Genomic DNA, 13,758 nt, shown 5'->3' on the forward strand with positions numbered 1-13,758 from the left:
TGTGGAGGCAGAGGCTGTGTGAAGCTAGAGGCTGTGTGGAGCTAGAGGCTGTGTGGAGGCAGAGGCTGTGTGGAGCTAGAGGCTGTGTGGAGCCAGAGGCTGTGTGAAGCTAGAGGCTGTGTGGAGCCAGAGGCTGTGTGGAGCCAGAGGCTGTGTGGAGCCAGAGGCTGTGTGGAGCTAGAGGCTGTGTGAAGCTAGAGGCTGTGTGGAGCTAGAGGCTGTGTGAAGCTAGAGGCTGTGTGGAGCCAGAGGCTGTGTGAATCTAGAGGCTGTGTGGAGCCAGAGGCTGTGTGAAGCTAGAGGCTGTGTGGAGCTAGAAGCTGTGTGGAGCCAGAGGCTGTGTGGAGCCAGAGGCTGTATGAAGCTAGAGGCTGTGTGGAGCTAGAGGCTGTGTGAAGCTAGAGGCTGTGTGGAGCTAGAGGCTGTGTGGAGCTAGAGGCTGTGTGAAGCTAGAGGCTGTGTGAAGCTAGAGGATGTGTGGAATAAAGACTAATTATAGAATAATTATTTCCCATTAGAACATTGATCATGGTTTTATTTGGCCCGCGGGTGGTTTTATTTGGCCTGCGTGTGGTTTTATTTGCCCCCCCCAAAAAAGAATACAATTCGCCATTGTTTTGTTCATTGTCGAACATAAAAGACTGTAAAAACACCAGGAAATGAGCTCCAAGTGATTTTAATTTTGGAAATCTGTTCCCAGGTATTCCCACACATAGTAGAGAGACACATGATCATATACAAATGTAAACAAGGTTTGAAATTATTACGTTTTAGTCAAGCATCTGTTTAGGCTTCTTGCGGTCAATATGCAGTCTACAAATTATTTGTAATTCTAAACTGGGTGGTTCAAGCCCTGAATGCTGATTGGCTGACAGCCGTGGTATATCAGTCCGTATACTACGGGTATGACAAAACATTTATTTTTATTGCTCTAATTACATTGGTAACCAGTTTATAATAGCAATAAGGCACCTTGGGGGTTTGTGGTATATGGCCAATATACCACGACTAAGGGCTGTATCCAGGCACTTCGCGTTGCGTCGTGCATAAGAACTGCCCTTAGCCATGGTATATTGGCCATTTACCACACCCTCATTGCTTAATTATGTACCGGCCTCCCGACCATCCGCTCAAGAAAAAGATCATCCTGCGGCTGAGCGTAATTGATGATCCCTGCACTAGACCTCACTTTAACACGCCTGCTAAAAGGCCTGCTCTGTCCTAAACAGTTGAACTGATCTACTGTGTTGGGTTGTGTTGCACTGTGTTGGGTAGAGTCAGGCTATGTTGGGTAGAGTCAGGCTATGTTGGGTAGAGTCAGACTGTGTTGGGTCGAGTCAGGCTGCGTTGGGTCGAGTCAGGCTGCGTTGGGTCGAGTCAGGCTGCGTTGGGTAGAGTCAGGCTGCGTTGGGTAGAGTCAGGCTGCGTTGGGTAGAGTCAGACTGCGTTGGGTAGAGTCAGGCTGCGTTGGGTAGAGTCAGGTGGTGTTGGGTTGAGTCAGGCGGTGTTGGGTTGAGTCAGGCTGTGTTGGGTAGAGTCAGGCTGTGTTTGGTAGAGTCAGGCTGTGTTGGGTTGTGTTGCAATGTGTTGGGTAGAGTCAGGCTGTGTTGGGTTGAGTCAGGTGGTGTTGGGTAGAGTCAGGCTATGTTTGGTAGAGTCACGCTGTGTTGGATAGAGTCAGGCTGTGTTGGGTAGAGTCAGGCTGTGTTGGGTAGAGTCAGGCTGTGTTGGGTAGAGTCAAGCTGTGTTGGGTAGAGTCAGGCTGCGTTGGGTAGAGCCAGGCTGTGTTGGTTTGTGTTGCACTGTGTTGTGTAGAGTCAGGCTGTGTTGGGTAGAGTCAGACTGTGCTGGGTAGAGTCAGACTGTGCTGGGTAGAGTTAGGCTGCGTTGGGTATAGTCAGGCTGCGTTGGGTAGAGTCAGGCTGTGTTGGGTTGAGTCAGACTGCGTTGGGTCGAGTCAGGCTTCATTGGGTAGAGTCAGGCGGTGTTGGGTAGAGTCAGGCTGCGTTGGGTAGAGTCAGGCTGCGTTGGGTAGAGTCGGGCTGCGTTGGGTAGAGCCAGGCTGCGTTGGGTAGAGTCGGGCTGTGTTGGGTAGAGCCAGGCTGTGTTGGTTTGTGTTGCACTGTGTTGGACCAACAGAACATGAGACGTGTCCTTAGAGCAGTAATGTTCCTCCACACACGCCTGTTATGTATTTCTAGACCAATCACTTTCCCAGTAGTGGATTCTGGGAAGACAATGGCAGAAGACAGTAACAGGCCTTTGACTGTGTGTGTGCATGTGTGTGTGTGAGTGTGTGTGCGCGTATGTGTGGGCGTGAGTGCGGGTGCGTGTGTGTGTGGTTCAGTTTTTCTCATCATGCACACTGGTTTCAGGGACTAGCAAAAGATATGCTGTTAAAGTGAATGGGGCTTCAGAGGCATATGAAACCTGACTCTGATAAGTTCTGCACCAGCTGCTCTGTTCCTATTCTCTCTGATTCCTTCACCCTGCGTTCTCCAACGTATCAATCCCATGTCAAAGCCACCAGGCCAACTCACAAAGGACCCCCTCTTGCCTGGTGCTTAATTGTTTTTGAGATAAATGTTAGTAGACACTAAGGTCACATTTATTGGCCTTCAGTCATATAAATAGAATGAGTCAGTCTAATTTTATTCCTACAGTACATGTTGGGAACCAAAGTATCATTGATGCGTAATGATCAGATTTATTCCTCTCTATAGTAAAGTGTTGTCTAGAGAACAGGGAAAGCATTACTTTTTGAATCTCTACACGCGAACGCACGCACGCACGCACACACACACACACACACACACACACACCGCCCGTTCCTCATACTCCCATTCTCTCGCCCCCTTTCAATGTCAATAAAGTAAGTTACTAAAGTGAGAGAGATGCCCTCTGATCTCTAACCCCTGCCCTGTATGACTCCGTCTCTCCGTAGCGAGGGGAGCTGTTGAACGTGGGTGGTCTGTCCTTCTCTCTGGGGTCTGACGGCAGCCTCCACATCACCTCCCCCACCGGGGAAGAGTCTGGGGAGTTTGTCTGCACTGCAACCAACGCAGCCGGCTACAGGTCCAAGAAGGTCCAGCTCACTGTCTACGGTAGGTAAGGCCTGCTGAGGAGCTCTTAACTCTTTATGGCAAGAGACAGTTAACAGGCCCTCTGCATTCCCTTCTTATTCATATTCATTGTTTCACAGTAAGCTGGGTATTTGTAATGCCATGTCTTGTATTTGATGTGACTTATGATGTCTTATGACCTACTCACCTCTCTCTCTCTCTCTCTCTCTCTCTCTGTCTATTCAGTGCGCCCCAGGCAGAGCGGGGTCTCTGGAGGGGTGGGGAGCAACGGTGAGGCCCTGGAGGTGTCTGTCATTGAGGGAGAGGACGTGACCCTGCCCTGTGAGGTCCAAAGTGTCCCCCCTCCAATCATCACCTGGGCCAAGGAGAAACAGCTCATCTCCCCCTTCTCACCCAGGTAACACACACGTGCACGCACCACGCACGCAGACACACGCAGACAAACGCAGACACACACACATACAGTGTCTCTGCTCTCCTCTGGACCTGGAATTCATCCATGTCATGACATGTCTTGGACGTGGCTCGACTCAACATGGCTGACTGTGTGGTTGATGTGTATCAGAAAGTTTTCATTTCAAGGGCTAGGAAAGACAGTGTGTGTCAATGTGTGTGTATGTGTACAGTGCATTCGGAAAGTATTCAGAACCCTTGACTTTTTCCACATTTTGTTACATTACAGCATTATTCTAAAATTGATTAATTAATTTTTTCCCCTCATTAATCTACACACAATACCCCATAATGACAAAGCAAAAACAGGGTTTTAGAATTTTTTTCTACAAAAATGAAATACCTTTTTTACATAAGTATTCAGACCCTTTGCTATGAGACTCGAAATGCAATGATCAATCAATCAATCAATCAATCAATCAATCAATCAATCAATCAATCAATCAAATGTATTTATAAAACCCTTTTTACATCAGCAGATGTCACAAAGTGCTATACAGAAACCAGCCTAAACCAGCCTAAATATTTAAGAAAGTAAAAGTGAGGTTTTGGCTTTCTTTGGAGAATATCTATGTGTGCACAATTATTGGGCAACTATTAGTGTGCAGAATTATTATGCAACTAAATGAAAAACGAAAAGTTCCCCATCTCACTTGTTTATTTTCATCTGTTAAAGTGAGAATAATTAACAAACAACTCAAAATGTATAAATAAACATTTCTGACATTTAAAAAAAAAAATCTGTGACCAATATAGCCACCCTTCATTTCAATAACAGTCATAAGCCTTCCATCCATGGAGTCTGTCAGTTTCTTGATCTGTTGACCATCAACTTTGTGTGCAGCAGCAACCACAGTCTCCCAGACACTGGTCAGAGAGGTGTACTGTTTTCCTTCACCGTAAATCCTCCGTTTAACAAGGGACCACAAGTTCTCAATAGGGTTTAGGTCAGGTGAGGAAGGGGGCCATGTCATTATTCTTTCATCTTTAAGGCCTTTACTGGCTAGCCACGCAGTGGAGTACTTCGATGCATGCGATGGAGCATTGTCCTGCATAAAAATCATGGTCTTCTTGAAAGATGCAGACTTTTTCCTGTACCACTGCTTGAAGAAAGTGTCTTCTAAAAACTGCCAGTAGGTTTGGGAGTTGAGTTTGAGTCCATTTTCAACCCGAAAAGGTCCAACTAGCTCATCTTTAATAATACCACCCCATACCAGTACCCCACCTCCACCTTGCTGGCGTCTGAGTCGAAGTGCAGCTCCGTGCCCGTTACTGATCCAGCCACGGGCCCATCCATCTGGTCCGTCAAGAGTCACTCTCATCTCATCAGTCCATAAAACCTTTGAAAAATCTGTCTTCAGATATTTCTTGGCCCAGTCTTGACGTTTCAACTTATGTGTCTTGTTCAGTGGTGGTCGGGTTTCAGCCTTCCTTACCTTGGCCATGTCTCTGAGCACTGACCACCTTGTACTTCTGGGCACTCCAGGTAGGTTGCAGTTCTGGAATATGACAGCACTGGAGGATAATGGGTTCCTGGTAGCTTCACGTTTGATTCTTCTCAAATCTTTGGCAGTTAATTTGCGTCTTTTTTTCTCAACACGATTCTTGCGACCCTGTTGACTATTTGCAACAAAAAGTTTGATGGTTCTGTGATCACGCCCCAATATCTTAGCAATTTCAAGAGTGCTGCATTCCTCTGAAATACTTTTTACAATTTTTGACTTTTCAGAGTCAGTTAAATCTCTTTTTTTGGCCCATTTTGCCTGAGGAAAAGAAGCTGCCTAATAATTATACACACCTTGATATAGGGTGTTGATCTCCTTAGGCCACACCCTCCCTCATTACACAAATACACATCACCTGATATGCTTAAATCCAATAAGCATTCCAGTTTATACAGCTTGGAGTTGGGAAATATGCATATTAATGATGATATGGTCAAAATACTGACTTGCCTAATAATTGTGCACACAGTGTAGATATTTGCACAGGTCCAAAATAAACAAGTGTCTTTGATTTATTTTGTTTTGACTGGTTCTGATTGCACTTTTATAATTATGTTTGGGTGGAAAGGAGCTTCTCCTTCTCAGTGCGAGAGCAGCAGATCTCTGACACAGACACTCATAATGAGCTCCAAACAGAAAATGCTTGTTTGTGAGAAAGGAAATATGTTTAACAAATAGTTATTGTATTTCTTCTTTCTGAAAGGTCTGACAAGACAATACATTTTGGGCTGTTCTTACTTGGTCCTTTGACTGTCTAGAGGGTGTTTAAACTGTGCGGGTCAATCTGACCCATATAACAATGGGCTTCATTTTTTTTCAGCAAAGCACAAGGGTTAAATGGAAAATGTTTGGAACCAACAAGGCTCTTCATAGAGCTGGCCCCTCAGCCAAACTGAGCAATTGGGGGATAAGGGCCTTGGTCAGGGAGGTGACCAAGAACCTGATGGTCACTCTGACTGAGTTCTAGTGTTTCTCTGTGGAGATGGGAGAACCTTCCAGAAGGACAACCATCTGTGCAGCACTCCACCAATCAAGCCTTTATGGTAGAGTGGCCACTCCTCTGTAAAAGGCACATGACAGCCCACTTTGAGTTTGCCAAAAGGCAGCTAAAGGACTCAGACCATGAGAAACAAGATTCTCTAGTTTGATGAAACCAAGATTGAACTCTTTGGCCTGAATGCCAAGCGTCACATCTGGAGGTAACCTGTCACCATCCCTACGGTGAAGCATGCTGTGGGGATGTTTTTCAGTGGCAGGGACTGGGAGACTAATCAGGATTGAGGGGAAGATGGATGGAGCAAAATACAGAGAGATCCTTGATGAAAACTATCTCCAGAGCGCTCAGGACCTCAGACAGGGGCGAAGGTTCACCTTCCAACAGGACAACAGCCCTAAGCAAACAGCCAAGACAACGCAGGAGTGGCTTCGGGACAAATCTCTGAATGTCCTTGAGTGGCCCAGCCAGAGCCCAGACTTGAACCTGATCGAACATCTCTGGAGAGACCTGAAAATAGCTGTCCAGCGACGTTCCCCATCCAACCTGACAGAGGTTGAGAGGATCTGCAGTGAAGAATAGGAGAAACTCCCCAAATACAGGTGTGCCAAGCTTGTAGTGTCATACCCAAAAAGATTCGGTGCTGTAATCGCTGCCAAAGGTGCTTCAAGAAAGTACTGAGTAAAGGGTCTGAATACTTATGTAAATGTGATATTCCATTTTTTTTATATACATTTGCCAAAATGTCTAAATGTGGTTTTGCTTTGTCATTATGTGTAAGGGGTGTGTACTGGCGGCAGAGAAGTCAGGCACAGAGGAGAACAAAAACTGTGTTTCCAACGACGCAGTTTAATAATATAAACCACAGGAAAACAAAACAATCAATAAATGGGTACAAAACCCGACGCACACCAGACATAACGTGCACAAGCACTTACAATAAACAATTCCGGACAAGGACATGGGGGGAGCAGAGGGTTAAATACACAACATGTAATGATTGAATTGAAACCAGGTGTATGGAAAGACAAGACAAAACAAATGGAAAATGAAAGGTGGATCAGCGATGGCTAGAAGGCCGGTGACGTCGACCGCCGAACGCCGCCCGAACAAGGAGAGGGACCGACTTCGGCGGAAGTCGTGACATTATGGGGTATTGTGTGTAGATTGATAAGGAACAATTTTTATTTCATCCATTTTAGAATAAGGCTGTAACGTAACAAAATGTGGAAAAAGTCAAACAATCTGAATACTTTCCGAATGCACTGTATGTATCCCTGTGTGCGTGTTCAGTTTACTTGATGTGTATTTACATTTGTGTTTGTGTGATTCCTCTCCCAGACACACCCAGCTGCCCTCTGGTTCCATGAAGATCCTGGAGAGCCGGGTGTCAGACAGTGGTCTGTATGTGTGTGTGGCCTCTAACATCGCAGGCAACTTCACCCAAAACATTCTCCTCAGTGTCCTCGGTAAGGGTCAACACTACAACGATAGCACATGAAATTAATGTGTACATGTACATCGTATAGCTGCTGGCAGAATACCCCTTTCCACGTAACAATATTCTAACAGTGTATAACATGTCTCAGTAGTTTCATGTGTACATCTTAAGCACATCGGGATAGGGGAGGAAGTTCTACTAAAACTTCAACTGAACACAAACCTAGACCCAGCTTAACTAGACCCAGCTTAACTAGACCCAGCTTAACTAGACCCAGTTAAACTAGACCCAGCTTAACTAGACCCAGTTTAACTAGACCCAGCTTAACTAGACCCAGCTTAACTAGACCCAGCTTAACTAGACCCTTTCATAAAAGAAAATCGGTCAGAACAATAAACTGTCCTGCCAGACGTGGCATGAAAATCCCTCTCTCTCTCTCTCTCTCGCTCTCTCTCGCTTGCTCTCGCTCTCTCTCTCTCAATTCAAAGGGGCTTCATTGGCATGGGAAACATGCTTACATGGCCAAATAAAGTGAAATGAACAATAAATAAAAGTGAGAAGACACAAAACAATATCAACAAAAAACGACTCAAATTTAACAGTAAATATTTTACTCAATATTTACTGTTTTGTGGTGGAACGTGTGGGCATCACTTCCTTTTAGGTGGTTGTAGAATTGAACAGCTCTTTTCTGGATGTTGATAACTAGTGTGTATAGTCCTAATTTGGTGTTTTGCGTTGTACACAAAGTATATTTTAGCAGAATTCTGCATGCAGAGTCTCAATTGGGTGTTTGTCCCATTTTGTGAATTATTGGTTGGTGAGCAGACCCCAGACCTCACAACCTTAGAGGGCAATGGGTTCTATAGCTGATTGAAGTATTTTTTGCCAGACCCTAATTGGGATGTCAAGTTTTATGTTCCTTTTGATGGCGTAGAAGGCCCTTCTTGCCTTGTCTCTCAGATCGTTCACAGCTTTGTGGAAGTTACCTGTGGTGTTGATGTTTAGGCCGAGGTATGTGTAATTTTTTTGTGTGCTCTAGGGCAACGGTGTCTAGATGGAATTTGTATTTGTGGTCCTGGCAACTAAACCATTTTTGGAACACCATGATTTTTGTCTTACTGAGATTTACTCAGGGCCCAAGTCTGACAGAATCTGTGCAGAAGATCTAGGTGCTGCTGTAGTCCTGCCTTGGTTGGGGACAGAAGCACCAGATCATCAACAGACATTTGATTTCTGAGTTCAGTAGTGTGAGGCCGAGTGCTGCAGACTGTCCTCTCCAGTGCAGTGATATATACACTGAGTGAACAAAACATTAAGAACACCTTCCTAATATTGAGTTGCACCCCCTTTTGCCCTCAGAACAGCCTCAATTCCTCAGTTGCAGCAGACACACTCATTAGATGTTAAATACCTGATGTGTGAGAACACTGCACGAACATTACTCACTCAGCCCCAGACACATTAACATTGCTCACTGGGCCTGGGCAAGACCAGCAAGGGTGTTTAAACTCAATCTACACAGACAGACGGGTAGACAGACAGACAGACGGAAAGAGAGGGAGAAGAGAAGAGAGGAGAGGGAAATTAAGGGAAATGACAGCGTTGTCTAGATGAGTACACTGAGTCAGGCACTCAGGACTGTTTGAAGTGTTTGTGGAAATGACTAAAGTAGTCTGAACACTACAATTAACCTGCAGCAGCAATCTGAATGGCATCTGAATAGCACATTATATCACCTGCCGGGGCGAAGAGGGTTCTGAGGCGTACTGCGCTTTTTTGTCCAAACATAGAAAAACACTCACAGCCACAGACTGGGGAATAGCACTGTTAGACTGCTCAGATATATCTGACACAGCAAAGCAGTGGAGGAAAGCTGAATGTGACTGATAATCTAGATGATGGCTTGTTAAGAAAATATCTCAGTGTGTGGAATACCTCATTTACTGTATAATCCTTGTTCTCCACTGATTGCCTGTCTTCTCTCCTGTCTGTCTCTCTCCACTGACTGCCTGTCTTCTCTCCTGTCTGTCTCTCTCCACTGACTGCCTGTCTTCTCTCCTGTCTGTCTTTCACCACTGACTGCCTGTCTTCTCTCCTGTCTGTCTCTCTCCACTGACTGCCTGTCTTCTCTCCTGTCTGTCTCTCTCCACTGACTGCCTGTCTTCTCTCCTGTCTGTCTTTCACCACTGACTGCCTGTCTTCTCTCCTGTCTGTCTCTCTCCACTGACTGCCTGTCTTCTCTCCTGTCTGTCTCTCTCCACTGACTGCCTGTCTTCTCTCCTGTCTGTCTCACTCTCTCCACTGAATGACTGTTTCCTCTGACTGCCTCTCCTCTCCTCTCCTCTCCTCTCCTCTCCTCTCCTCTCCTCTCCTCTCCTCTCCTCTCCTCTCCTCTCCAGTGCCCCCCAGTATTCAGGCTGGCCCGAGGGTGTTGAAGGTGCAGGTGGGGCACCCTGTGGATCTTCCCTGCGTGGCACGGGGGGTTCCACAGCCCTTCCTGGCCTGGCTGAAGGATGGCGCCGCCCTGGTGGTGGACGGGACACAGTACAGGACCTCCCCCGATGGCTCTCTGACCTTAGGCAAGGTGGAGCTGAGTGATCAAGGGACCTACACCTGCCTGGCCACCAGCATCGCTGGAAGAGACCAGGCCAACGTACAGCTGCAGGTGCAAGGTGAGTCACTGAGTCCCCTATAAGCCACACCGGAGATTCTTTAGAATAATAGTTAAAGGGAAAGGTGACACCTAGTCAGTAGCACAATTGAATGCATTCAACCGAAATGTGTCTTCCGTATTTAACCCAACATGGATTGGCAATGCTGCATCCAAACTCTTTTCAAACATAGTTAGGTTTAGGATTAAGATATTGTTTATCCTAAACCTAAACTGAAAGGTTAAGGATATGCCCATGCACAGTTGTTCTTATCATTAATGTGGTGTGTCTTCCCTGTCACCTCCCTCCTCAGTTCCCCCCGTGGTTGATGTCCTGGAGCCCCCCTTCAACAGCCCCCACCAGGAGAGAGTAGCCAACCAGCGCATTGCCTTCCCCTGCCCAGCCAAAGGTGATAACCAACTCTGCTTTATACAGTCATCTAATCACAATAGCATCCATTAAACAAAATGTGTCATCTGTCAATCAGTAAGGTTCCCCTTCAGTCATCCTTATACAATAGACTGGATGTTGTTCTTCTACAACTGCATAGCTTGCTGTTTGGGGTTTTAGGCTGGGTTTCTGTATAAGCACATTTTGACATCAGCTGATGTAAAAAGGGCATTATAAATGCATTTTATTGATAGTTGTTTTTGTATATCCTGTAGACAACATCAATCTAAACATAATTTGCCCATGTTTGCTCACTTATCTTACCACTTTTCTTTCTCTCTCTTTCTTTTCCCCTCAGGCACTCCTACCCCTGTGATAAAGTGGTTGCGTAATGGTCAGGAGCTGACAGGGAACGAGCCCGGTCTGACCATCATGGAGGATGGAACCCTTCTCATCCTGGCATCGGTGTCTCAGCTGGACAACGGAGAGTATGTCTGCACTGCCGCCAATGAGGCTGGCACCACCCAGAAGAAGTACCAGCTCAAAGTCAACGGTGAGCTAGCCTAGTGTAGAATACTACAATACTACTGTAGTAGTAGTGGTACTGAATCAATAGTAGAACTGAATTATATGGTAGTTTATGGTAGCACTTTGTCATATGGTAACCCATTGTCTTACAGTGTCTCACAGTGTCTTAATACTATATAATGTGCTATTACTGCTAAAGTACTATACTAATACTATGTAATGTGGTATTATTGCTAAAGTACTATATTAATAGTATGTAATGTGGTAGTACTGCTAAAAATTACAGTAATACTATGTCATGTGCTATTACTGCTAAAGCACTATATTAATACTATGTAATGTGGTATTTCTGCTAAAGTACTATATTAATACTATGACATGTGGTATTACTTTTAATGTACTATATTAATACTATGTCATGTGGTATTACTGCTAAAGTACTATATTAATACTATGTCATGTGGTAGTACTTTTAAAGTACTATATTCATACTATGTCATGTGGTAGTACTTTAAAATAACTATATTAATACTTTGTCATGTGGTAGTACTGCTAAAATGCTATGGTAATACTTTTTCATGTGGTATTACTGCTTAAATAATATGGAAATACTATGTCATGTGTTAGTATTCAGGTAAAAAAACAATAGGTGGGTAAACGCTGGTCATTGTCTGCGGTGAGTAAAGTAACGATGTTTACCCTCCACTACGCCACTAGTAGCACTGTTGAAGTATAGCACAATAAGCATAGCAGACCTGACCTTTGTCCTATGCCCTCCATACAGTGCCCCCAGATCTCCGTGACAACGGGTCGCCGGGCAACGTGTCAGTGGTGCTGAACCAGCCCACCAACCTGGTGTGTGATGTCACAGGAAGTCCCGTTCCCGTCATCACCTGGTACAAGGATGGCGTTCCTGTAGGTGAACTCATATTACACAGCTGCTGTAGAGATGGGTGTTAGGATAAAACATAAGTCATCCACATTCATTTGATACATAATAGAGTGTCTCCTGAATAGATGATTGACTACTAATAAATCAGCCTTTTAGTCTTGGATTGTTTTACACTACTAAGTATTGTGAATATGATAACAGACCTTTAATCATTAAATACATCCATTACTTAGAGCAGGGGTATTCAAATCTTACCTTACGAGGTCCAGAGTACTGGGCCTGTACGAGGTCCGGAGTAGCGTCACAGGTAGCATCACGGGTAGCATCATGAATGGTTTGTGTGTCGGGCCGTGTGTGTGTCTGTGTGTGTGTGTGTGTGTGTGTGTGTGTGTGTGTGTGTGTGTGGAATAAAAACAGTAACGAGGAAATACTGTATCTAATGATGTTTTAGAAGCAGCAGGCTCACACATCACAATAATAATGATGATATATTCATATGGGAGCATAAGCCTAAACTGTACACTGTAATAGAATATATTCCTGCAGGCTAAGTGTTGTTATTTGGCTGCCACCGTGTTCTTTCTTTTCCAACAGAGCTCATGTCCTGCAGATGGGAAAATCATAATTTACATGTTAATTCAGTAATAAAGTAAAACCTAAAGTATAGTTCTGTTGTCTGTCTGCTGTCAGATCAAAAGAAGTTCAATTAACAATGAATTTGAAATGAGCACATACAGTATGTGAGTCACAGGTGGCTGGTGGAACCTATATTGGGGAGGACAGGTTCATAGTAATGGCTGGAACGGAGTTAATGGAATGGTATCGAAGCACATCAAACACATGGTTTCCATGTGTTTGATACCATTCCATTAGCTTATGAACCGTCCTCCCCTGACCAGCCTCCACTGATAGGAGTACACATATATATATATTTATTCAATATGTGAATCTCTTAACGATTTCTCAATTTGTGCATGTGTGTGTAGGTGGTTCCTAGTAGCAGTGTTCAGATCTTGCAGCGGGGGAAGACCCTGAGGCTATTGAAGGCCGCCATGGCAGACGCAGGAAGTTATAGCTGCAAGGCCATCAACATCGCAGGAAGTACAGAGAAGGACTTCCTCCTGGAAGTGCTGGGTGAGTGGAGGCAGCACTGACGGGCTGGGTGAGTGGAGGCAGCACTGACGGGCTGGGTGAGTGGAGGCAGCACTGACTGGCTGGGTGAGTGGAGGCAGCACTGACGGGCTAGGTGAATGGAGGCAGCACTGACGGGCTGGGTGAGTGGAGGCAGCACTGACTGGCTGGGTGAGTGGAGGCAGCACTAACGGGCTGGGTGAATGGAGGCAGCACTGACGGGCTGGGTGAGTGGAGGCAGCACTGACTGGCTGGGTGAGTGGAGGCAGCACTGGCTGGCTGGGTGAGTGGAGGCAGCACTGACTGGCTGGGTGAATGGAGGCAGCACTGACTGGCTGGGTGAGTGGAGGCAGCACTGATGGGCGGTGGGGAGGCTGATTGGTTGGTTGGAGAAAAGGCAGGATTCTGTTGGCTTACTCATATTACAGCTGGACTTGTTACTGTATTGGACAATGATATAATAATTTTCACAAAGAAAAATGATTTAGTTTCCTTTGACTCTTTGATCTCATTCATATCTCCACTCTTCCCCATGTTCCCTGCCTTTAGTCCCCCCCACCATCGTAGGGACCGGCTCCCCTCGGGATGTGTCGGCAGTGCTCAACCAGGAGATCAGTCTGGACTGTAAGGTCAAAGGAACTCCCTTTCCCACAATCCAGTGGTACAAAGACAGGAAGTGAGTTCCCT

General features: G+C 45.5%; 1 protein-coding gene across 2 annotated transcripts in view; it reads left to right on the plus strand.

Annotated features, from left to right (window-relative positions):
* Positions 1-13,758, plus strand: part of hmcn1 (hemicentin 1) — a 240,393-nt gene that overhangs the window by 127,010 nt on the left and 99,625 nt on the right. For both annotated transcript variants that reach the window (XM_045687880.1, XM_045687881.1), the window contains exons 21-29: positions 2,945-3,104; positions 3,309-3,480; positions 7,377-7,504; positions 9,879-10,151; positions 10,444-10,539; positions 10,879-11,073; positions 11,833-11,963; positions 12,927-13,074; positions 13,621-13,747. In XM_045687880.1, coding sequence (XP_045543836.1) covers positions 2,945-3,104; positions 3,309-3,480; positions 7,377-7,504; positions 9,879-10,151; positions 10,444-10,539; positions 10,879-11,073; positions 11,833-11,963; positions 12,927-13,074; positions 13,621-13,747 — 1,430 coding nt within the window. The remainder of the gene's footprint in view (positions 1-2,944; positions 3,105-3,308; positions 3,481-7,376; positions 7,505-9,878; positions 10,152-10,443; positions 10,540-10,878; positions 11,074-11,832; positions 11,964-12,926; positions 13,075-13,620; positions 13,748-13,758) is intronic.

Source organism: Salmo salar, chromosome ssa10, assembly GCF_905237065.1.
Source record: "Salmo salar chromosome ssa10, Ssal_v3.1, whole genome shotgun sequence".
NCBI lineage: Eukaryota > Metazoa > Chordata > Actinopteri > Salmoniformes > Salmonidae > Salmo > Salmo salar.